The sequence below is a fragment of the Prionailurus viverrinus genome, chromosome D2 (assembly GCF_022837055.1).
Source record: "Prionailurus viverrinus isolate Anna chromosome D2, UM_Priviv_1.0, whole genome shotgun sequence".
NCBI lineage: Eukaryota > Metazoa > Chordata > Mammalia > Carnivora > Felidae > Prionailurus > Prionailurus viverrinus.
In genome coordinates this window covers 18,757,186-18,782,297 of record NC_062571.1, presented here as the reverse complement: position 1 = coordinate 18,782,297, position 25,112 = coordinate 18,757,186, and the positions used below count along the sequence as shown (strand labels likewise).

At 45.2% G+C, this 25,112-nt stretch overlaps 1 protein-coding gene across 1 annotated transcript in view; it reads left to right on the top strand.

The window, feature by feature from the left end:
* Positions 1–5,050: 5,050 nt before the first annotated feature.
* RAB4A (RAB4A, member RAS oncogene family) overlaps positions 5,051–25,112 on the top strand; it is a 47,018-nt gene continuing 26,956 nt past the window's right edge. The window contains exon 1 of the mRNA XM_047825643.1: positions 5,051–5,423. Coding sequence (XP_047681599.1) covers positions 5,393–5,423 — 31 coding nt within the window. The 5' untranslated portion in view covers positions 5,051–5,392. The remainder of the gene's footprint in view (positions 5,424–25,112) is intronic.

The following is a 25,112-nucleotide window of genomic DNA, read 5'->3' as shown; positions in this document are numbered from 1 at the left end:
ATTTTTACATCAATCCCCAGCACACACACAAAGCCCAGAAGAATTCCTAATCCTTATATATTATACATACAATTAAACAAAGTAAACTCCTCAATGTCTGGCACCTGATCAAAAATTACCTGGCACGTAAAACAGGAAGACACCACCTACAACAATCAAGGGGAACTGTGTCAGAAATTCCTCAGATGATAACATTGGTAGAAAATGACGTTAAGAGCATTATTATAACACATTCTATATGCTCAAGAAGCTAAAGGAGAAAATGAGAATAAGTACTGAACATGATAGGCATATATGCAAATGGAACTTCTGAAAATGAAATTACAACGTCTGAAAGGGAAAACACACTGGGTAGGATTAACAGAGTAAATATCGCAGAAAAGATTAGCGGACTTAAAGACATGGCAATGGAAGTGATCTAAAATGACACGGAGAAAGAGAAAAGGTTGGCAAAAAATGAACAGAGCATCAGTTACCTGTGGGACAAATTCACATGGCCCGGTATATGTACGATGGAGTCACCCAAAGAGAAGAGAGGGAGGGGCAGAAGAGACATTTGAAGAAATAATGGCTGAAAAAAACAAACCAACGAGCCCCGCGTCGGGCTCTGTGCTGACAGCTCAGAGCCTGGAGCCTGCTTCCGATTCTGTGTCTCCCTCTCCCTCTTTGCCTCCCCTGCTCATGGTCTGTCTCTTTCTGTCTCTCAATAAGAAATAAGTGTTAAAAATTAAAAAAAAAAAAAGATAGCATCTTTCAAAAAGGCAGAGATTTAAAAAAAAAAAAACCCAATGCATACAAAGGAATAAAGAATGGCCATAGACTTATCAGAAACAATATAAGCCAGAAAACACTGTTAGAAGGTAAAAAAAAAAAAAAAAAACTTCTGAGAAATCTAAACTTAAGAAAAACATCACTCAAAATAGAAGTGAAATAAAGATATTTTTAGATATATGAAAGCAGAAAGAATTCATCCCCAGCAGACCTGCCCTTCAGGATCTGCAAAGAGAATTACTTCCAGCAGAAAGGAAATGATACCACATGGAATCTGAATCGACACAAGGGATGGAAGAGTGCTACACATAGTAACTAGGTGGATACATTGAAGTATTTATTTAAATCGATTGAGGACAGGGGCGCCTGGGGGGCGCAGTCGGTTAAGCGTCCGACTTCAGCCAGGTCACGATCTCGCGGTCCGGGAGTTCGAGCCCCGCGTCGGGCTCTGGGCTGATGGCTCAGAGCCTGGAGCCTGTTTCCGATTCTGTGTCTCCCTCTCTCTCTGCCCCTCCCCCGTTCATGCTCTGTCTCTCTCTGTCCCAAAAATAAATCAACGTTGAAAAAAAAAAAAATTTAAATCGATTGAGGACAGAATTTTCTGGAAATTCTGGTATATATGTGTATGCGTGTTTTATAGATCTCATACACACACATGCAATGCACACAGACACACGCACACACAGGAACATTATTCATTCTCGAAAAGGAAGGAAATTCTGGCACATGCTAGAACACGGATGAACCCTAAGGACATTATGTTAAGTGAAAGAAACCAGCCACAAAAGGACACTGTTTGACTCCATTCATACGCGGTACCGGGTTCTTACACTCTGCATAAAATGGCATGGCACTTGAAGGTGGACTGTGACAAGTGAAAAACCCGTACCATGAACCCTAAAACAGCCGCTGAGATAACCTTCCCAGAAGGTATTCCTAATCAGCGACAAAGAAGATAAAATGGAATCGTAGAAAATGTCTCCACTGAAAAGGCCCACAGTAGTGACATCCCAGGGGCACAGGCAGAGCTAGACAGCTATACCAAAAATCATCACTTGTGTACTTCAAATGCACTTCAACAAAGTTGTTTCAAACCGAAGCAGACTGAGCTGCCTCGACAGGTACAAAGCCCTGTGGTGGTCATCACATCTTTCCAAATACACCCTCTTCTCCTTTCCTTCTGGGACATACGATGTGGTACTCCCCACCCTCTTCGAAGTCAGGTGTGGGAACGTCACTTGCTCTGGCCCATGAAATATAAACGGAAACGATTCTATCCATTCCCGATGGAATCTTCATGAACGGATGCACAATCGGTGCTGGTTCCTTCTCCTGCCTGGCTAATGGTGGGAGCGTGTGTTTATACGAGACTTGGGTCAGCCTGGGTCTATGAGTGCTCACACGGAGCTGAGTCTCTGCCACCATGAGTGGGGCAGGTGGTCTGAGAGATGAACGCCATTGTGTCAGTCATAGGCGTGTTGGGAGATCTTTGTTACTGCAGATAATTTAGCCCATCCTGACTGCATATTCCCGAACAACAGGCGTGTCCAATGAGAGATGTGGTAGTCTCGTTCGGCCCTGGAGAGCAAACTGGTCTAGGGGCCTCTGAGGTCTCTTTCAACCTGAAGAGTTATAGGTCACAGGTGTCACCAGCCTGGGTGTTTAACTGAGGCCACCTTTTCAAGCCTCTACCTACCTGGGCAGAACCTGGGTCCTTCTTTTTGTTGTTGTTGTTTTTTTAATTTTATTTGAGAGAGCATGCAAGCAGGGGAGGCAGGGGAGAGGGGCAGAGGGAAAGAGAGAGCGAATCTTAAGCAGGCTCCACGCTCACCACGGAGCCTGACAAGGGGCTCGATCTCACGACCATGAGCCCATGACTTGAGCCAAAATCAAGAGTCAGACGCTTAACCGACTAAGCCACCCAGGTGCCCTTCTTAAAGTAACACCGAGGTATTTCTGAGTCTGCAAGGACCCAGACATAAGGTGGCTCATGTTCTTCAACTCCAGCCATCAAGGAAAGTCACCAAACCACACCGGCTGTAACCAATGCTCTCCACCAAGCCTAGCCCCACCAAGGATGCCATTTCCTTTCATTCCCAATGCCATCACTTTCTGGGCCATCAAGTCTATGCTGGATTCTCATTCCTAAGCCTTTTTAGGGCTCCACGCCATGGGACTGGACCACTGGTCTCGGTCCAACCCTTGCCTAGGAGTCTAAAAGGCCCCTTCAGTCATTGTCCATCTGTGCTCACTGTTTCCTACAGAGACCACTGTCCCTACCCCTGTGGTCCTCTGCTGGTCCTGGAGAACATGAATCCTTGTGAGGCCGGCAGCCCCCTGAGATTCCTAATTGCTCATCTCATGTGAAGCATTGCCAGGGAGCAAGAAGGAAAGTAAAGGAGGCGTTGGAGGAGCGGATCTTCTGGAAGAAATCCTTCTCCCTTCATTTCCTGTGGACATATCCCCAGTGTGCTGAGGCTTTTGGAAACTTACTTTTACTCCATCACAAACCCCCGCCCCCCCCGAAAAGAAAGGAGAAAATAACTGGAGAAAACACTAATTTTGCAATAAGTTCTCCTGCCACAATCAACAGCACCTCAAAATCAAAGGTGGTCTCGAAGAAATTTTAGGAGAAATTTGGTTTCTCTCAAAGATCCACAGTTACTGAGATGCAAAGAATCTTCCACACTGCTGTTCCAAAAATGTGGCTCCTTCAAGCCTCAGCTGTTGCATATTTCCTTTTCTAATTGTGATATGTGCCTTTGTATTTGCAAACTAGATTTCTTTGGGTAGTTTTTCCAAAACAAAGAGTTTTCCCCAAAGGTCTAAGTCTTCATGTCCACAGAACAGATAACTTCTCTCAGCTTTGAAACAGCAGCTTAATTTTTTTATGTCTACCACTCTGTCCAGGTTTCAGAGATCTCGAGGTCCAGTTTTAATCAATAACCCAAGCAATCACTGTAACTCGGTGATTTCTTTCTTATCCACAAAAGCTCCTGGCAGGAAGAAATCTTAGATTTAAAGAATGGGACCCCTGTCTTTCGTTGGAAATAGTTTCCATCAGATTAGCCTGCTATACTCAGGAGTGTAAATCCGAATTAACACGCAGAAAACCAAATTAAGAAAGCCACAAAGTATCTCAGCCACCGAACAAGAAATATATGCAAAATAATTCTAGATTATAGTCCTCACAATATTTCAGCATGGGGCTTCTCTGTGATTTAGAAGCAAGGATATCTATTTGCTATTAAGACCAGAGAGAAGAGTAAAATGTAGAGCCAAATGGCCATTGGGGAAGAGGGGAAAGTTCTCAAAGTCTGATGCCAATTTATGAGGAGGATGGAGCCAAACGGACTCGAAAAAAACGTATTTACTAGCCTTTTCCCCACAGTGCACGTTACTTGCGAGCTTAGCCAAGGCATATTTTAGTATCCTACTACACCTTTTGAATAAGGTTGGGTCTTAGGACACAGGATGTGACTCTGGTCGTGCTCAGTCGAAGCAAACTCCCAGCCAAAATTCTCTTCCTAATAAACATTTGCCTCTGCACTTCCAGCAGAAGGGGATTCTGAATTCAGCTTTGCGCCTTAAATCGGAATACCCAGCCACCGAATCCTAACCTAAGCTGAGGTCCGGGAGATGCTTCTCGGCTGCCCGTAAGCCAGATTCCCCCAACATGGGACGCAGAAGGGCCAATGTCTACAGTCTTCGGGGGACTCTCTCCAGCACCAGGGCACCTTAAGTTCTGACCGTTTTCTCCAGACACCAGCTTAGCCCCACAGGAGAGGGCCTGGCAGGTCTGCGTAAAGCTCAGTTTCCCGGCTAAGCCAGCCTCCTCGGCCACAGGGGCTGGTCTTCCAGCTGGACGACTGGGGCTACCGCCTCCTAGTTACCCATTAACCACGTTCCCCGGTTGACCAGAATAGATTAAAGAAGTCTTTTCCTGCCTGAGAGCCGCTAACGACGACGACGACAAAGTCTTTACCGCGGAGGGCCAATGCGGCAGGACTGTCTTCCCACTGCAGGCATTTTGCCGTCCCTGCCCAGGAGCTAGACCCCACTGTCCCCAACACTCGGTCACCCCACAAGCCTGCGGATCGCAGGCCCCTCCCCACCCCTGCAACCCGACCTCGGCCAGCCGCAACCCTCCGTCCGCGCCCTGCCCCACCCCGGTGCTCCCACTCCAGCCCCCCGCCCCCGCCTCCCGGCGCTCCCCGGCCCCGCCCCTGGCCCGGGCCCCGGCCTCCCCGCGCCAGCTGCCCCCCGCCCCCGCCGCGGTCTGCGTGCGCACGCGCGACCACGGAAGGGCCGGGCCTCGCGCCCCCTTTCCTCCTCCTCCTCTTCCTCCTCGTCCTCCTCCTCCTCCTCCTCCTCCTCCCAGTCCCCGTCCGGGCCCGGCGGGGGGCGGAGGCCGTGCGCCTGCGCGGAGCCCGCAGTCCGGCAGGGCCGCAGCCGCGGGGTGGCCGGCCGTTGCCGTGGGGACCGCGGGCCCCTCCCTCCTCCGCTCCCCTGCCGCTCGCCGTTCCCACCGAGGCGCGGAGGACGACCCCGGCCCCCCACGCCCGCCGGCCCGGCCGGAGCTGCAGCCGGTGACCCGGCGAGAGGCGGTGCCGCTCCCAAGATGTCGCAGACGGCCATGTCCGAAACCTACGGTACGAGGCGGCCGGGCGAGGCGGGCGGGTGCGCGCGGGGCCGCGGGTCTCGGGGGCGCGTCTGGGCCGCGGGAGGTCGGGGGCGCGGGGGCGCGGGCCCGGCCGTGCGCCGCCCGTTTACGTGATCTGCTTTCTCAAGTTTCCTCCGGCCTTTTCTACGCGCTCACACGCGGAGGGTTTGCCAATTATCAGTAGCTCCGGGTCTGGAAAGCCAGTTGAAGACTTTCCTCTGCGATGTTGGCCCCGGCGAGGGGCCGTGAAGGACTTAGGGCGACGCCTGTATTTCAGTGTGTTCTTCGAATATTCCAGCATGACCTTTCCTGGGTTGGAATTCCTTTCTTTGCCCTGGGATTACAGTGAGAAGTAATCGATAGACTAACCCGTGTCTTCGTGCGGAGACCTCTTGCCTCATTTATTTCTCCCTTTCTCCGTCTCTCGGGTGTTTAGTCCTTTCTGGGTTGCATTATGGCTGTTTATAAATGTGCCTTTTTAAAATCCTAAACACCCTGGGAGCAGAGCCCTATCTGCTTAATCTTTGCTGCCCCTGTAGCACCCACACCTGGATGCTATAAGGGAATCATTTTTTTTGAGTAATCGAAAGCCTTCCCAATTCATCTACTGTGTTGTTGTGCTTTGTTTTAGTCCTGCGTGGTAAAAATAACTAATATCGTACGCGTCTCCTTTGCATCAGGCTCGAGATGTTTACCAGTCTCTGATTACTTGTTCGGAATTGTGCGTTCTCAGATTAAGACTTTGATTGGGAGTGTTACAATCCCAGGGAGAGGTTCAAGTTCAAAAGTATGTACCCGGACTCAGATCACTTGTGGTGGCCCGCTGCTCCTTCAACAGACACGCGTGGAATGGCAGGGTGGAGCCAGCAGGGTGCTGCAAATACCGCAGGCCACGCGACAGGCGTGGTTCTGGTCTCATGGAGCATGCCGTCTAGTGGCGGATACAGGGTTAATGCCATCAGGACACTAACGAATGAGTAGTTCAAACTCCGGGCCGGAGTCCTGGAGGATTGTGCCTTCGGAAAGTATGTTAGAAGGAACCCTGGCCCAGAGTGGGGAGCCCAGGAGGTAGTAACTGGTCAGGGCGGCAGAATGGCAGATGCCCAGGGCTGGAGAGAAATGGAGTTCGAATAAGGGGAGCCTAAACAGTGGTACAGAGGTGAGGGCGAGGTGGAGAGAGCCTATGGAAGGTTCCATCTTTCTCCTAAGAGGGGTGAGGTCACAGTGCATTTGCTTCACCTTCAGCCTCTCCTGTGACTTGTGATTGCCCTGTTCTTGGTGCCCCTCGGGGCATTACACCCATTCCTAGAAGGCTTAGGACATCCTCCAGGAACCCGATGGCTTTTGAAGTGTTGTCAGAGCCACAAATGGTCCCGTTCATCCGTGTGGTCGGGTCCTCCCTGTACAGAACCACAGTCGGGAGATTTTGCAAAGGAAATACGCTTCTCTAGCGATTTTTGGTTGTCCTTGTGCTTTGCTTTATTTTCGAGTGCTCCTTACCCCACACTTTTTTTCTCTGACCTGGATAGGAGCGTTAGGGAGGGGTGGAAAGTCTGAATAAGAAAACCAGGTGGGGATTATGAGTGAGGAAGAAAGGACTGGAAGAGTTCGGGAGACGGAGCTTTTACATTTCATTTGTGTTATATGAACTAACCTTCGTAAAATATCGCATATCTCTGCTACACTTTAGATGCAGTTAATTGAACTTTTGAGCATCACAGATTAACTGATTAAATGATGATCATAAGGGGGCGCCTGGGTGGCTCAGTTGTTTGGGCGTCCGACTTCAGCTTAGGTTATGCTCTTACAGTTCGTGGGTTCGAGCCCCACATCGGGCTCTGTGCTGACAGCTCAGAGCCTGGAGCCTGCTTCGGATTCTGTGTCCCCTCTCTCTCTGTACTCCCCTGCTCACGCTCGCTCTCTCTCAAAAATGAATAAATGTTAAAAGAATGTAATAAATAAATAAATATCATAAGGCTTTAAGCAACAGTATTCTTTTGTCATGATTCCATCCAAATATGTTTTTACTCACAATTTAATCTTTTTCTCTAATAGAGAAAGTTAGAAGAAGCTAATGGAATAGAAAATTGGTTTTTAGGGGCACCTGTGTGGCTTCAGTTGGTTCAGCATCGGACTTCGGCTCAGGTCACGATCTCGCGGTTTTGTGAGTTCGAGCCCCGCGTCGGGCTCTGTGCTAACAGCTTGGAGCCTGGAGCCTGCTTCGGATTCTGTGTCTTCTCCTCTCTCTCTGTCCCTCCCATGCTCATGCTCTGCCTCTGTCTCTCAATAATAAATAAACGTTAACAAAGAGAAGAAAAGAAAAAGAAAGTTGGTTTCAGAAACAGCAAATGTGGCAGTTGAAACTGCCAGCCAAAAGTCGTAAGCTGTCACCTTCATTTATCATTGACCATATTTGCACAGCATTGTTCCCCAAAAGTAAAACAATCAGGTTCCACCTTCCAGACGTGTGCCTCTTGGCTAGCTGGTAAAGCAATGTTTGCCCAACCTTTAAACTCCTTTGTGCTCTATACTTACTTTCTCTTCCAGAAAAGGAGGCTCTGTGTAGCTTAACGGCAATAGGGTGAAAAATAAAGAGCCAGTGCTTATAAAGTACTAGTGATGAGCTATATCTGCCTTTAATGCTTTTTAGCAAATTAAGGCACTATGTCTTCTTCCATAGACTGAGTAGTAAACATTTTGCCCGCCCTGAAACTAATAACCACACGAATACTGTATGTAAGATTGTAACACACAGTTAAAATCTAAAACAGATCTGTTTCCGTTGGAAACCCTTGTCTAAGTATATCTAAACTGAAACAGTGTTTCCCCAGTGTAGATTTCAGAGCATTCTTAAAGCCAGTTAGTATGGCTAAAGAACTCCCGCCATCTGAGACTTGGGAGGTGACACAAATTGGCCTTAAGTAATTCCTGACACCAAGATTTGCGAGACAAATTAACAAGTGGATTAGGTAGTCCCAAGCAATGATGGCCAAAAAGGGGCTAAAAAATATAAGTGGTGCAGAAAATGCTACGGGAAAAAAAGTAAGGACTAAAGCAGGCTAAGACTGAGGAAAAAAATCTAAGATCAGTCTCTACACTTTGGACTTTATGCTTTCTACAACGAACACGGTTTAATGAAACAAGAACGCAAATTGTTAGTCGTGTGCTGGGTTTATTACAATATAGTCTTCATATTTTTGTTTTGTGCCTTATTTGGAAAGCACAGTATTAGAGTATTTACCACATCACTTGGAGAATTATCAAGATGTTTTCTTTTAGAAATATGTCATTGTAGGCCGTCGCGGGTTGAATTGGATCCCCCCAAAAGATACGTTCAGGTCCTAACCCCAGGTACCTGCGAATTGTGACTTTATTTGGAAATAGGAATGATGTAATCAGGTTAAGATGAAGTCCTGTTGGATTCGGGGAGGCCCTAATCCAATGACTGCTACCCGAGTAAGAGGGGAGAGATTTGGGTATAGACACGTGCAGGGAGAATGTGATACAAAGGGCAGGCTGAGACGCCAGTGGCCAAGGACCACAAAGGGGGTGGGCACCCACCAGAAGCTAGCAAGAGGCAGGGATGGGTCCTTCCCTAGAGCCTTCAGTGAAAGCATGGCCCTCCTGACATCTGATTTCAGACTTCTAGCCTCTAGAACTGGTGGACAATAGATTTCTCTAGTTTTAAGCCATCCGGCTCGTGGCATTTTGGTATGGCAGCCCTATGACACTAAAACATAGGCCTTGGTAGTCAGAATATGACTCATGGAGAAATTTGGGCTTAATAGGGGAAGTAGAGTAAGGATATTTGGGGTAAAGGAAATAACATCTTCAAAGGGATGTGGTGCCAGTAAAGTATAAAATAACTTACTGTTAGAGAAATCACCAAAATAACCATTACCTGAGTTTCATAAAAGACATAAACGTCAGTCAAGGAAGCGTATAACAGCGGCATAAAGGACCTTTCTCCAAATCGAATCTATTTATCATTTCTAATGTTTGTGTTTTCCTTTCCTCATGTACTGAAAACGGGTGACCCTTTAAAGAACGAGAACGTGGGGAACACTACACCAGAGGTCCTCAAACTGCTGGGCCCCCGAGTCCCCTGGTGCGTAGAGTTGCAGTTCTGATTCAGTAGATGGGGGGTGGATGGCGGCTCCACGGCTGATCAGCTCCCAGCCCACGCAAGTGCTGTTGGTCCGGGGACCTGATAGAAAGTCGAGATCCTACGCTATATAACGGCTCCCGTGCCCAGACCTTTGAAAACTTGTTCGTTCGCTTTTTGGTGGTGTGTTTGTTTGTTTGTTTGTTTGGGGGCACTCTTGAGATCAAGGCTGCCCTTTGGTTTTTTTTCATTAATTAATCTATTTTCCAATTTATATCCAAGTTGGTTAGCATCTGATGCAACAGTGATTTCAGGAGGAAACCTTGTTCTTTAGAAAAGCAAAAGTGGACGATAATTTTCACAGTCACTTGAACTATAAAGCATTCCCTCCCAATCCTTGCCTGTGACTTCTGCCACTCCTGAATCTCTGTTTCCAGTCATATCAGTCCCTCAGGCTTAAGAGCCTGTTTTGAACTCCATACCTAACTATTCCATTTGGAGGGCCTGGGGGATCCTAACACACTGCATCCCAAACCCAACCAACCCATTCCTACTCCCCAGCCTTCTATTTGTCCCTGGTACCCATCTGCCTGAGAGAAAGTTGGAATCTTTAATATTTCATCATCCCATCTCCTGAGTCCAGTTGGTTTCTGTCTTTTAAATAGACCCCTTAACGTAATTCAAGTTACTGTTAACCCTAGAGGAGGCAAGGGAAGGTTAGCGGGGGGCCAGATTGGTGGATTATAAGGCAATGCCTGTCTCCAGCTTTGGGGTCACAGCAAGCTGAGTAGCTGGACCAGTTGTTTGCTGCTGGTGGTATGGCGTCCTTGTAACTGGCGGTAAAGCAACCTCTGTAGCTCCCCGCATGCAGGAAGGGAAACCGACCGCCGGGGCAAGGGTGAGGTGGGTTCCGGTAGGGGTAAGTTAGAAGGGGTCCTGGTAAAATCTATCCGGGGACCCAGACTACTGGCAACTTGGGCCACAGCTTCACGGGAATATCATCATGATTTAAGTAAATGGTGTTTCCAAAGCTTCTTGTGCTCCTTGAAAAATAATTCCACGTAAGCCTAAAATGTGAACTTTCCTTCTTAACTTAGTAATAATAGTAATGCCTCTTCTGTTAAGAACCACGTCACCAATGTGTTTTGAAAAGTATCTCACACTTTGGGCCCCGAGGCATGGAATTAGCCATAACAGGGTTCTTTCCACTTTTAGCATATCTAATCAGGCAAGCGTTTTGCTCTGAATATTTCTTTGGAATGAGGAGAAAGCTGATGTTGTTCCTTGAACGGCTTCTCATAATCCATCCTCTAGAGATTGGTTAGGCTGATGGAATAGATTTTCTTTTTTCCCCGTTCCTGAAAACTCCGTTAGGATACATGCCAGTGAAAACAGTTTGAGAGAAAAACCTTTGAATCCTCTGTGCTCTGTGTTCTCTGAATATCGCTGCTTTCTCTACCAGTCTGATCTTAGTAATGGCCCATGCTCTGTATGTTTGAAGAATACTTTTGTGCTTCTCTGTAGCTGTGAATGTAATTTAAAAGCTAAAATGACATGCAGGGTACTGTTGCTTAAAGGGTGGATAAAGTTGGGTAAATGTGAAGAGTAAATAGCACTGTAACAGATGAATCAAATAAACGCCGTGTAACTACAAGTTTTCTCCCTTTGTAATCCCCCTCTGAGCTCCCGAAACCAGAGTAAATTAATGTGGAGAGATTTGGCCAATACCAAGAAGTCCCTGAGAATGATGGCTGTGACACCTGGAGAAAGACGGCTTTGTACTCTGCCACAGCCAAGTGCATTCCTGCACTACTCAGAATGGCAGACTCCTATATGACAACGCGTAGTTATCTTAGTCTTCGTTTCTTTCTGTCTCTCTTCTGTGCTGCGTCTTTGGCATCTAAGTCCTTAAAAAAGCAGCTAACGATATTTAGGTGTGCAGGGTAGGGTACACCGTTCATCAAGGGCTAATAAATTATGGGCGAGTGGACGCCCATATGTTAGAGGGAGGCTTGTAATTTTTCAAATGTGAATTTTTAAGCATGCAGAAAAAATTTGGAACTTAAAAACAAAGTATCTCTCTCTTTTGTTATCATTTAAAATGTTACTGTATGTGGTGTGCTCCCTTAGTTATAACACTGTTTCTCTTGTTCATTTGCTTATGCCCTGTTATTGCAGAAGCCCTCATAAAATATATACTATCTTTGCACTAGACTTTGCATGTCTTTTTTTTTTTTCTATGTTTATTTTTGAGAGAGAGAGAGACAGAGCAGAGCATGAGCGGGGGAGGGGCAGAGAGAGAGGGAGACCCAGAACCCGAAGCAGGCTCCAGGCTCTGAAGTGTCAGCACAGAGCCCGACGCGGGGCTTGAACTCAGGAACTACAAGATCATGACCTGAGCCGAAGTCGGAGGCTTATCTGACTGAGCCACCCAGGCACCCTGCATATCTTTTTTTTTTTTTTTTAAGATTTTATTTTTTAACTAATCTCTACACCCAGCGTGGGACTCGAATCCACAAGCCCAAGGTCAAGAGTTGCATGCTCTACTGACTGAGCCTGCCAGGTGCCCCAGGACTTTGCATATCTCTTTTATAATTTGCTCAAATCTCAGTTGCGACAAAGAGAATGTTTCTTTCAAGATGAGACCATGAGCTCTTTGAAAGCAGGGGTCTGCTGAGACGTCTCTGTGTCCCTGGTGCTCCTGGACACGGCCTTCTGGGACTGCTAAAAGCACCTTTGATTTGATTCCGTTTGAGAGGTGGCGTTTTTCTTCTGAGTTACAGAGTATGAAACAAAAGGCCAGGTTAATAGGAAAACCGACTGTAAGACATAGGTTTTTTTTCTTTATGGTAGAAACCAAGTAGTCTTTACATTGTGTGTAATATAAACGCAACACTAATTAAAACGTCTTCCACAGACCACGTTTGCTTGACTTAAAGAGGTCACACAGGGCATCCTTTAAAAAATAGATTTCCCTTCTGAGAACTTGGATCTGAAATCAGTTCACAGTGCCCGGGGGGGGGGGGGGGGGGGAGGGGGGGGGCAGAGAGTTGTGGAGGTGCTTTCACGGCTTTCTGGAGCTTCAGGGCCTCACGGCTGCCCGGTGGTGAATGTACCTAGGGAGAGAACAGGTTAATCAAGTGGAAGGAGGTTGGTCGACCGTGGAGGTGAACGAGCCTTGAGGGCAGGCTTTGGTGTATCCATCAGGCACTTCAGGGGAGACTGGCACCCCGCTCAGTGGCCCGGGAGCACTTGGGGGCAGACATAACCCTGTTGTGATGGCAGATGTCTCAGATGATCTGAATGTGTGGTTCCTAAGCATTCAGATGCCTGGCACTTGGTAGTTACCAAGCAGCCAGTGGTTAGGTGAACTCCCCTAGTCCTAAATCCCGGCTTACTTGACCGCCTTTTGATTTTAAACCGATTATCTATGACCAAAAAGAAAAGAATTTTTGAAATTGTGCGTAACAGTTTCTATTTAGTCGATAATAGGTGATGAGCCCTTCGGGTCGTTTCATCAGGCGGAATGCTTCCAACTGCAGGGGGCAGAAAACCCAACTCACAATGCTGGAGGTAATATGGAAATGTATTTTTTTCAAATAACTGTCAGTGAGGAGGGTGTTCAGGGTTGGCTGAGTCGGGAGCTCAGCTGTGTGGACAAGGACCTGTAGCACTGTCATTCTCACCCCTGCAGAGCCATAAAATGACTACTCTTTGTAATCCGAGTTTCTTTCTTTCTTTCTCTCTCTCTCTCTCTTTCTCTCTTTCTCTCTTTGTTCTTTCTTTCTTTCTCTTTATTTATTTAGAGAGAGACAGAGTGCAAGCGGGGGAGGGGCAGAGAGAGAGAGAGAATCTCAAGCAGGCTCTGCACTGTGAGCGCAAAGCCCCATTCCCGGGGCTCAAACTCGTGAAACTGAGATCATGACCTTAGCTGAAGTCAAGCGTCAGATGCTTAACTGACTGAACCACCCAGGCGCCCTTCGGTCACTTTCTTGTTACGTCCGTAGGAAAGAGGAGCTCTTCCCTGCATTGATGGAGTAAAAGTTCTCACTCTCCACCCGGTTGAGCCACATTGGGTCAAGTCCCTGTCCCTGGACCCATTATGTGGCCAGTGTCATAACACTTTGCACTGATTAGCTTAAGGCTGTATATTTTTCTTTTTAACATTTTTTTAAGTTTATTTTGAGAGAGAGAGAGAGCGAGCAGGTGAGGGGCAGAGAGAGAGGGAGAGAGAGAATCCCAAGCAGGCTCTGCACTGTCAGCACAGAGCCCAGTGTGGGGCTCAAACTCATGAACCTCAAGATGATGACCTGAGCTGAAGCCAAGAGTCTGACGTTAACCAACTGGGCCACCCAGGCGCCCCAAGGCTGTATGTTTTTCTAATCCAGTCTGGCAGGGAGGAGGGGGCTGGGAATGGCCATAATTGGCTTAAAATAACCAATGGCTGTCTCCAGCTTTGGGGTCACATTCACCTGTTCCTTTGGCTCCTTGGGGAGTAGCTGTTAGGCAGTTATCTGCTACGACAGCATCTACCGCAGCCTCCAAAACATGTAAGCTGCAGTTCCCTTTCAACTGTTTGTTCCAAGTAAGGATCTTCCTGAAGAAGATGATGGGCTTAAACGTTCCTTCACACCTCCCCTCCTCCGGTGAGGAGGCAGTCCGAGAAAGCAGCACAGTAGTAGAAAGCGTGGGCATCCACATTGGCCGTATGCACACACGTTAGAATCCCTTGTCTTCTTAGAAAACAAGAAATTTCTCCTGTCGTTTTGCAAACAGGATACACTTGCACTCGTTCTGAGTTCTTACGGTCTTTGTGAACGCGCTAAAAATATTTGGTGTTTTGAAGACTAACGTTCCTCTTCAGAGTCACTTTGACCGTGGTAATACTTGGGGGGGGGAATGGAAGTTGCTATTTGGTGGCCATCGCTATTTTCCCACTTTTCGTATATTAGCACCTTGAATAATTTTGTCATAAATATGTATATAATCTAGGATACTATATAAGAATGAAGTCCAGGGGCTCCTGGGTGGCTCAGTCAGTTGAGCGTCTGACTTCGGCTCAGGTCATGATCTCACGGTTTGCGAGTTCAAACCCCGTGCCAGCCTCCGTGCTGACAGCTCAGAGCCTAGAGCCTGCTTCAGATTCTGTGTCTCCCTCTCCCTCTCCCTCTCCCTCTGCCCCCCCACTCTGCCTCACTCACATTCTCTCTCTCAAAAATAAATAAACATTAAAAAAAGGAGAATGAAGTCTATATTTTAGATTATCCTTTTTTCAATTTCATGGAGACCTCCATAAGTCTAGACATTGACTGGTAAAGCTTTATTGGTAAAATTGATTGTGAAGTGTCTTTTGTTACTATGTAAACAAGTTCCTTTAAACGTTTACAAGTATAAAAGCATTGTGAGTTAGAAGTGACCCATCTCTGTATTTCCTCTGGGACCTATTATACAATAATAATTTTCCCTATTACATTTTGCCAAGAACAGTGTTATTTCTAGCTATTGCATGACCAAAGAAGCTTTTAGGTCAGTATCTTTGAATATGTACCGATTGAAGATTCTTCTGGTATTAACGTGTTGCTCTGTTTCCATGGTTGTATAGGAAATTTTTCCTTACTGAAAAACCGATGGTATGCCGAGCCTAAATTATAACTCTTACCTCTGGATAAAGATGAAGTTAGGGCACGTGGTTGGTTCAGTGGTAGAGGATGCACCTCTTTTTTTTTTTTTTTAACGTTTTATTTATTTTTGAGACAGAGAGAGACAGAGCATGAGCAGGGGAGGGTCAGAGAGAGAGGGAGACACAGAATCGGAAACAGGCTCCAGGCTCCGAGCCGTCAGCCCAGAGCCTGATGCGGGGCTCGAACTCACGGACCGCGAGATCGTGACCTGAGCCGAAGTCGGACGCCCAACCGACTGAGCCACCTAGGCACCCCGAGGATGCACCTCTTGATCTCAAGGTTGTAAGTTGAAGCTCCACGTTGGGTGTAGACATTGCTTTAAAAAAAAAAAAAAAAAAAGATGAAGTTCTAATAATCTATGCAGAATAATCTACTGGACTTTGTGTCCAGTGTCTCTGATCCTTACAACAACAGTGTAAAGGTAAACACTATGTCCCACTTGCAGGTGAGGAAACTGAGAGGTTCGGTGCTCTGCCTGAGTCTCAGAGCTGGGAGGTGTAGAGCCAGAATTTGGGCTCAAATTTGCCTTGTGTCACATTCTCAAGGGTAGTTGGGTTTTTACTCTGCATATATCTTGTACAGAAATCTCTTCCATAAAATCTCCGCTCAGTGGTGACGCAGATTAAACATTGCCACTGGATGTCATTGGTCCCCTGCACGTTCTAAACAAACATGGACATTTAACATGAGTCAAAATCTTATCTCTGAACTCAGGGTCAAACCGGGGGGTGGAGGGTAACGGGGACCAAAGCTTATACCTTCCAGACCAACGCGGAAGACCTTTAACATTCACAAGGGATGCTTTCACAGATCTTTGTAAACGTGCAAATACTGTTAACGGTATTCAGGTTTGCTCCAGAGTCACAAGTCAGAAAGACAACATTTTGTGTATGTATCCTCCAATAAAAATTTAACTGTTCACCTTCTCTTTTTTAATTACACCAGTTGGAGTGTTCTCTGAAATATTTGACGAACGACTTGCCCTTACTTCTTAATGTGGTTTTATCTTCTCGTGTATCAGAATCAAATGGAACATCCTACTCTTGGAAGTATCCAAAACTGGGCACCTGGGTGGCTCAGCTGGTTGAGCTTCCGACTCTTGATTTCAGCTCAGGTCATGATCCCAGGGTCATGGGACTGAGTCCCTTGTCAGCTCCGTGCTGAGTGTGGAGCCTACTTAAGATTCATTCTCTCTCTCTCTCTCTCTCTCTCTCTCTCTCTCTCTCTCTGTCTCCCCCTCTCTCCCCCCCTCCTCTCCCTTCCGCCCCCACCCCTCCCCCCCCCCGTCCTTCCCTCAGTCACTCCCCCACCCCTCCCCCACTCGTGCATGGTCTCTGTAAAACAAATGAAAAAAAAATGCTTGAAGTATCCAAAACTTGTTCCCTGCTTAAAGATGATTGTTTTTATTAGGTCTCTTTGTCTCTGTGCACCACACTGGTCACTGATTTCCTTTTCGGGACAGTTTTGCACATTGGGAGAATTCTTTCTGTTTTTATGTTATTACATCACGTAGAAAGCAACTAGGAACTCACAGCTTCAGTGCTGGTGGCTGACCAGGCTCATTCACCTGCTAACTACCTTGCATCCACACCCCCGGGCCCCACAGCGGACTTGATCCAAATGAGGTCTTCTGCAAAATCACAGAGCCCGTCACCGGACCTTGAGCAACCATCAGTCTGCGGTGCAAATGTTAAATCCACAGACGTCACGGTTCCTCTCTGCTGGCATTTAACTCAGAGTACCAGAGTCGGGCTTTAGGCTTTGCCTTCTTTCCCACCTCCCTTGCCTTATTTTTACCTGCCCTTCACAGGTCACGTGTTCTTCCACCGCCCAAGCCCTCTCTCTCTCCCAAACCAACACTTCAAGCTTCTGCAGCTTAATTCCTGCCTGACCAGCGTTACCAGAACGTTTTTCTCTTTGAAGCTCGTGCCATCTTGCGTTCTGTGCCCTACTCGATCCTGCTCATCGCTGTGATGTGGTGACCTCGGGGCTATGCCTCATTCTACAAGGTCCCCTGGTGTAGGGTCTCATGCCCCGCCCCCGCACCTCACCGCTCCTGGGTGACTGCAGTGTCCGTGCAGAGGGGTCAGTCCGCAGCTTAGTGTCCATTTCGTCACTTCGTCTCTAGGCACCTTCTCTTCCCCGCCCCCCCCCCCCCCCCCCCCGCCAGGTACTCACTTCCCCGGCTGCTCATTGGACACAGTCGCATGGCACCTGCTCCCCTTCTGTCACGTGATGAGCTGCTCTCTCTCCACACGTGATGCCGTCGCCTTTCCTTCCACCCGTCCCTTCTTGGTCCTTCAACCGTGCAGATCCCTGGCCCTGGCTTCCCATCCCGTGTGACCTGCCACCGTGCAGACAGAGCGCTCTTTAGATTAAGCTCACTGCGGATTTGTGGTCTGCTTCGAAGGGGCTCTCGGTAGCACTTGGCGATTCCCCTCTCATCCTGGCCATCTTGCCCTTTGTCCCCACCTTCGCTAGACCCCTTGTCTCCTGTCCAGTAGAAGACAGGGGAGAACGTGCCACGCCCAGGAAACCACCTCTCCTCCCCTGCCCTTCTCCAACCCGTGAAGTGACTTACCTCCACGCTCGCTCGTCCTCTACCCTTCTGTTGCAGTCTTGGAAGAAGGGAGGTCTCTCTTCCTGTCTGCGACCAAGCCCTCCCTCCCACCTTGGACTCACCCCTCGAGTCTTCAGACTCACGCCACCGATCACCCTGGAGGTTCCACTTTGTTCGCCCTACACTCTGCAATCCCCCCGGATGCCCAGGCTCCTTGTGCGGCTGTCAGTACTTTTCATCCACAGCGTCCCGCCTCTAAATCTTCAGCCGACTGGCTTTGCCCCGTCTCAGGCGAGGATGAATTCACCTGGGGTGCTGGGGCCTCCTCCCTTGGGCGCACCGCTCCCCCCACATCTCCACTGTGTCAGCTCACCGGTATTTTAAGTTTCACCTCTCTGTATTTGCATTCATCATTTTGCCACGAAATGGATTCCTCTTCCAAACCTTCAGTATCTCTTATCACAGGTGTTGGTGTTCCACACCAGCTGGTTGCCGAAGCCAGAAACCAAGGAATCCTCTCAGATGGCCCCACTGTCCCAGCATGCCACATTTCTTCTGCCGGGAAGTGCAACGTGGAGCCAGTCCTGTGGCCCGGGCCACCAGCCCTTGCCTCCTTTCTGACCTTTGGAAATCTTAAATGCCAAACCATGGCTCATGGGAGAAACTAGGAAGGCAAAGGCCGTCTTGTCTGCTCACTATGACTTAATTTTCTGGAAGATTCAAGGTCGTCGTTGGCAATCAATTGCTGAATAAGTGTGCTGTGCTCTTAGAGTCACTTCCTGGCTCATTTCCTGGTCCGTGGTTGCCTTTGCTGTGAGCACTTGATTGTCCTTGTACCTGAAGTTCACAGTCCTACTTAGTATATACGCTTCTAACCTGCTCTGGTCTGAGAAGTTCGAGGTTCTTGAAAGGAATGTAAAGACAAGTCAGCAAGTCCCCAATGAGTGAGGTTTCTCCCATAGAGTTAATCCTTTGGCTCTCTGTTAGCTATTTCACTTGGCGTGGAGGCCATTTGTTCCTGATCTGTACTTTGTCTGTGTTCCTGAATTGCTGACTTTTAAATAGGAACTGATTTTTATGTATGTGATACCTTTCCTATTACCACATTTAAATTTCTTGTGAAAAATTAAAAGTACATTGGTAGCATATATTCATTTTAGATTCTCTGCTTTGGGATATGGTCTTTCCCCCACTTCTAGGCTTAATTCATGCCAAGGAAACCCTCATCAGGTGAATGGAATTATCATAGATTCGATGCAGAAAACTTCTTTGTGATTTTGAGCCCCCAAGTTAGCAACCATTATAATAAAACTGCATCAGGTCTGCTTGAAGTAAACCTAATTATTTCACAAGTTCTCTTTAGGTGATCTTATACAGCCCACCTGGGCATTTTTCCTTCCTTAATTACTCTGTAATATGGTTAGTTACCTGCTCCTAATTAAAGCCTTTTGTAGCCGTTAAGCACCGTCCGCTTGACATATAAAACGTATATGTACTTTATATTTGATGTGTATGTCCTTCAGTTTCAAAGAGAAGAGAAAAAGAAAGTAAAACCCCACGGTGATAAAAACAAAATAAGTCAGTAAAATCAATTCAAATTCTACCCGACCCATGGACATGGGGGCATGAGGCCATCAGACGTCAAATACTACCTCTCTGAAGAGAGAACATCAGGCTGTACTCCTGACCCCGGGGTTGAACATGAGCACACGGGGCCTCCCGTCTCCTGGCGCTCAGTTACAAGGAGGTGTGTGAAATCCAGATCCCCTTGTAAACAGGAGGGGCATTAGCTGAAACTCCTCACAGAGTTGGATTCTTCTCACCTACAAAGAATAACTCATTACCCATTGTGGTGCTTGGTTTTATCTGGGTTAGCCAAACAGCTATATCTCCAGGCAGAAAATAACATACTGACTGGACCGCTTGGCTTTGTAGCTGCCCTCCTTTCTTCTGGGTACCATTTCCTTCTTGAAGCACATCCGTTGGTAACTCTTCCAGTTTAGGACTGTGCATAGTAAACTTATAGAATCATTATTTGATATGTTACCTATTCTTTTTTTTTTTTAATTTTTAATTTCTATTTATTTTGAGAGAAGGAGACAGAGAGGGAGCACATGCAAGCACAGGGGAGGGGCAGAGAGAGAGGGAGAGAGAGAATCCCAAGCAGGCCCCATGCAGTCAGCACACAGCCTGACATGGGGCTCGATCCCCCCAAACCCAAGATCGTGACCCAAGCCAAAATCAAGAGTCAGATGCTTAACCAACTGAGCCACTCAGGCGTCCCTATTGTTTTATTTTTTATAAAGCTTTTTATCTTGAGATAATTATAGATGCACATGCAGTTTTAAGCAAAATTACAGAGATCTCATGGCCCCTTTGTGTTTTTCCCTGGTGGTAACATCTCGAAAAACTTGTAAGACACCACAACCAGGATATTGATGTGGCCACAGCTGCAGGCACAAAACATTCCTATCAACACAAGGATCTATTGCCCTTTATAGGCACACACTCTTCCTTCCTGCCCCCACCCCCTCTGGAGGCCCTGGCGACTACTAATCTGTTCTTTATTTCTATAATCTTGTCACTTCAACGATGCTATATAAATGGAATCATGCATGCATTGCGTAATGTCTTGGGATTGACTTTTTCATTCAGTGTATTTCTCTGGCGATTCCTCCAGGTGCCTGCATATGCCAACGGTTCATTCCTTTTTACTGCCCAGTAGGATTCCCTGGTATGAATGTACTAGAGTTTGTTCACCTGTTAAAGAGCATCGGAGTGTTTCCAGCTTGGGGCTATTACAAATAAAACCGCTGTAAACATTCATGTGCAGGGTTTTGTGTGAACATAAACCTTAATTTTTCTGGGATAGATGCCTAGGAGTGCAATTGCTGAGTGATACGGTAGTTGCGCGTGTTGTTTTTAAAAACTGCTATTTTCCAAAGCAGCTACACCATTTTACATTTCCACCAGCAGTGTGTGAGTGATCTGGGTTCCGAGCATTCTTGCCAGCATTTGGTGCTATCACTATTTTTTATTTTAGCCGTTCTGATAGGTGTGTAACAATACCTCACTACTGGTTTTAATTTGCATTTCCCTGATGAATGGTTAATGATGAGAGACATATTTTCACATGCTTATTTGCCATTTCTCTATCTTTTCAGTGAAATATCTCTTCATATTATGTGCATTTTCTAATTGGATTACTTGAGTTTTTATTGTGGAGTTTTGAGAGTTGTTGTTTGTTTGTTTGTTTAACGCATATAACCTCGATGCTAGTCCTTTGTTGGATATATGTTTTGCAATCTTTCTTCCATCCTGTAGCTTATCTTTTCATTCTCCCAACAAAACTTTCTACAAAGCAGAAGTTTTCAGTCTTGAGGAAGACCATTTGATCAGTTTTTCTTTCTCTGGCTTGTTTTGGTTTTGTTGTTGTTGTTGTTGTTGTTGTTGTTGTTGTTTTTCCGAGTCAAGTCTAAAAACTCTTTGCTTTTTCCAGAGATCATGAAGAGTTTTCTCCTAATTTTTCCTAAAAGTTTTATAGTATGATGTTTTACCTTTAAGTCTGTGATCTGTTTTGAGTTAATTTTGCATAAGGCATGAGACTTAAGTCAAGTGTCATTTTTTCCCCTTATAGATGCCCAGTTGCCACAGCACTATGTGTTGAAAAGGCTAACTTTCTGGCACTGAATTACTTTTGCAGTTTTAACATCAGTTGGATGACTTCGTGTACATCTATTTCTGGGTTCTTGATTCTGTTCCATTGATATGTGTCTCCTCATGTCAATACCATTCAGTCATGATTACTGTAGCTACATAATAAATTTTCAAATCAGGTACAGTGGTTCCTTCCACTTTATTCTTCTTTTTCAAAGGTGTTTCATCTATTCTAGTTCCTTTGTCTTTCCATATAAATTCTAGAATAAGCTTGTCTGTATGTACCGAAAAGTCTTGCTAGATTTCTAGTAGAAACTATTAAACGTATGTATCAATTTTGGGAGAATCGACATCTTTACTGTGTCCAGTCTTCTAATCCATGAACATGGTATATCTCTCCCTTTATTTAGATTTATTTTGGGTTTTTTTCCATTATCATTGTATACTTGTCAGTATAGAAGTCCTTTACATGTTTTCTTATATTGAGACCTAAGTATATTTTTTGAGTGATTGTGAGTGGCATTATATTTTTAATTTTGATGCCCATGTGTGTGCTGTTAGTATTAGAAATACAGTTGATTTTTATATTCTCTAATCTTCACCTTGATGAATTCGCTTATTGATTGTAGGAGGTTGTTTTGTTTGAGAGTCCTTGGATTTTCTATGTATACCGCCATATCATCTGCCAATAGGAACAGTTTTATTTATTTTTGATCTGTGTGGCTTCATTTCCCTTTCATGTCTTATTGCCCTGGCTGGAACTTCCTGTGTGATACTGAATAATAGTGGCGGGAGCAGATATCCTTACTGTGTTCCTCATCTTGGGTGGGGGGGGGGGGGGGGGGGGAGTAATCTTTCATCATTGAGTATAAGGTTAGCTGTACAATTTTTGAAATGTTCTTGATCAATTTGAGGAAGTTCCATATTTATTTTTTTGAAGGTTTTATCACAAGTGAGCATTGACTCTTGTGAAATGCTTTTTCTGCACCAATTGGTATGATCGGCTGGCTGACTTTTCTTTTTAGCCTAAATAGAGTAGCGACATTGATTTTCAAGTATTGAACCATCCTTTTATCCCTGAAATAAAGCCTACTTGGTCATAGTATATAATTTTATTTAAGTTTATAAATGTAAACATTACCGAATTCAGTTTCCTAGTATTTTGTTAAGGATTCGTGAGAGATATTGTTCTGTAGTATGTTTTGTTTTAATACTGCCTTCTTCCGGTTTTGGTGTCACTGTAATATATGTGAATAAAAATTTTTAATATTTTTATAATGTGCAATTATGTATTTAATAATACATACTTAATATATTTTTAAGCTTAAGATATGTATATGTATATAAAACATAACATATTTAATATATAACATTAAATATATAACATTAAAATATTTAAATAAAAATGTGTAATAAATTAGGTAATAATAAATATCAGCTTCATAAAATGACTTGGGAAGGGTTCCCTCTTCTATTTTCTCAAAGAGGTTATATGGAATTGTGTTCTTTTTTAAATATTTGGTAGAATTCCCTAGTGAAAGCATCTCAGCCTGAATATTCCTTTTTTGTGAGTTTTAAAATTACAGATTCAATTTCATTAGTCACTGGAGGGCTATTCAAATTGTCTATTTTATGTCGGGTGAGTTGTGGTACTTTGTGTTCTCAAGGAATTGGTCCATCTCATCTAAGCTGTCGAATTAATGTGTATAGAGTTGTTCGTGTTATTCCTTTGTTATCTTTTTGATGTCTGCAGGGTCTCTGGTGACATGCCCTGTATCATCCCTGAGATTGACTATTTGTGTCGTCTTTTTTTCCTTGTTATAGAAATGGATTAAAGATGGCCCTGTATATTGGTCCCTCTGTTGTTTTCTTTCTCCTGGCAAGCTGGGACATCCGTTCAGAGTCTACCAGCACTAACCTCAAATTCTTACACACACAGTTGCTTAAAATTCAGCCCAAATAAGCATATTTTTAGCCATTTAGAGACTTCCTGCTTTGCATACCCTGTGAAATTACATGCACCATCTGCTAACCTTTGACAAACTCAAGGGCTATGAAGGATCTCAAGCTGCTAGCTGCCCCGCCAGACTGCTGGCGACATCATCTAGACACATAAATCCCCTCTCAAATCCCTTCTCCCCCAGAAGTCCCCTTGCCCTATTCCCCTTCTGGGCATCTTGTCTGGAAGTTCTCCTGCTGAGAGGGATATCCCCTCCGATGCAGCCTGTCCAAGTGTGCCCAAAAAAGTTTATTGTGCCACCTCACAGTCTTGCCTTTTTCCTTGGTCAGACCTTAATTCCTTGAACTCATTACGGTTTTGCCAGAAGCTTATCAATTTTATCGATCTTTTCAAGGAGCCAGCTTTTGTTCATGGGTTTTCTCTTTTGTTCTCCTATTTTCAGTTTCATTGATTTCTGCTCTTTATTATTTCCTTCCTCCTGCTTGCTTTATTTTGCTCTTCTTTTTCTAGGTTCTTGAGTTAGAAACGTAGATAATTGCTTGTTACTTTCTTTTTTTCCTAATGTATGCATTTAGCGCTCCAAGTTCACCTCTCGGCACTGCTTTTGCTGTATCCCACAAAGTTTGATAGGATGTGTTTTTTTTTTCCATTCGGCCCAATATACTTTTTCGATTTCCCGCGAGACTGCTTTAAATCATAGATTATTTAAAAATAAATAAATAAATAAATAAATCATAGATTATTTAGAAGTGAATTATTTAGGAGCACCTGGGTAGCTCAGTGGGTTGAGCGTCCAACTCTTGATTTTGGCTCCGGTCATGATCCCGGAGTTGTGGGGATTGAGCTCCACGTCAGGCTCTGTGCTCAGCATGGAGCCTGCTTAAGATTCTCTCTCTTTCTCTCTTTCTTTTCTCTTTCTCTGTCCCTCTTCCCCACTCGAATTCTCTCCTTCTCTCAAATAAAAGTTAAATAAATGTTAAAAAAAATTTTTAAAAGAAGTGGATTATTTATAAGTATCCAAGTATTTGGAACTATTCCTTCCGTCTTCATCTTATTGATTTCTAGTTTGATTACATTGGGGTTGTAGAACACATTGTATATGATTTCAGTTCGTTTAAACGTGTTGAGGTTTGTTTTACGGCCCAGGATATAGTCTAACTTGATGGGTCCCTGAAAAGAATGTGTGTGCTCCTGTTGGGTGGCATATTCTATAAATGCCAGCTGGGTCCGGTTGGTTTACTGTGTTTTTGTTCTTTATGCTTGCTGATTTTCTGTCTCGTTCTCTTGGTTGTGAAGAACTCTCGGTGGTGTTGAAGTCTCCAACCATAATTGTGGGTTTCTCTGTTTTTCCTTTAAGTTCTCTCAGTTTTTGCTTGATAAGCTTTTTAGCTCTGTGATATACACATTTAGGATTCCTAGTCTTTTTTTTTTTTTTTTTTTTGAGATATAAATGACATAGCATTGTATTAGTTGAAGGTGAGGATTCCTGCGTCTTACTGGTCGATTTATCCTTTTATCGTTATATAATAACCCTTTTGGTCGTAGGCAGTTTCTTTGCTATGAAGTCTGTTTTACCTGATAATAATATTGCTTTCCTTTGATTAATGTTTGCACGATACGGCGTTTTCTATCCTTTCACCTTCAGCCTGCCTGGGTCATTATTTTTTTTTTTTTAATAGATTTTTTTCAACGTTTATTTATTTTTGGGACAGAGA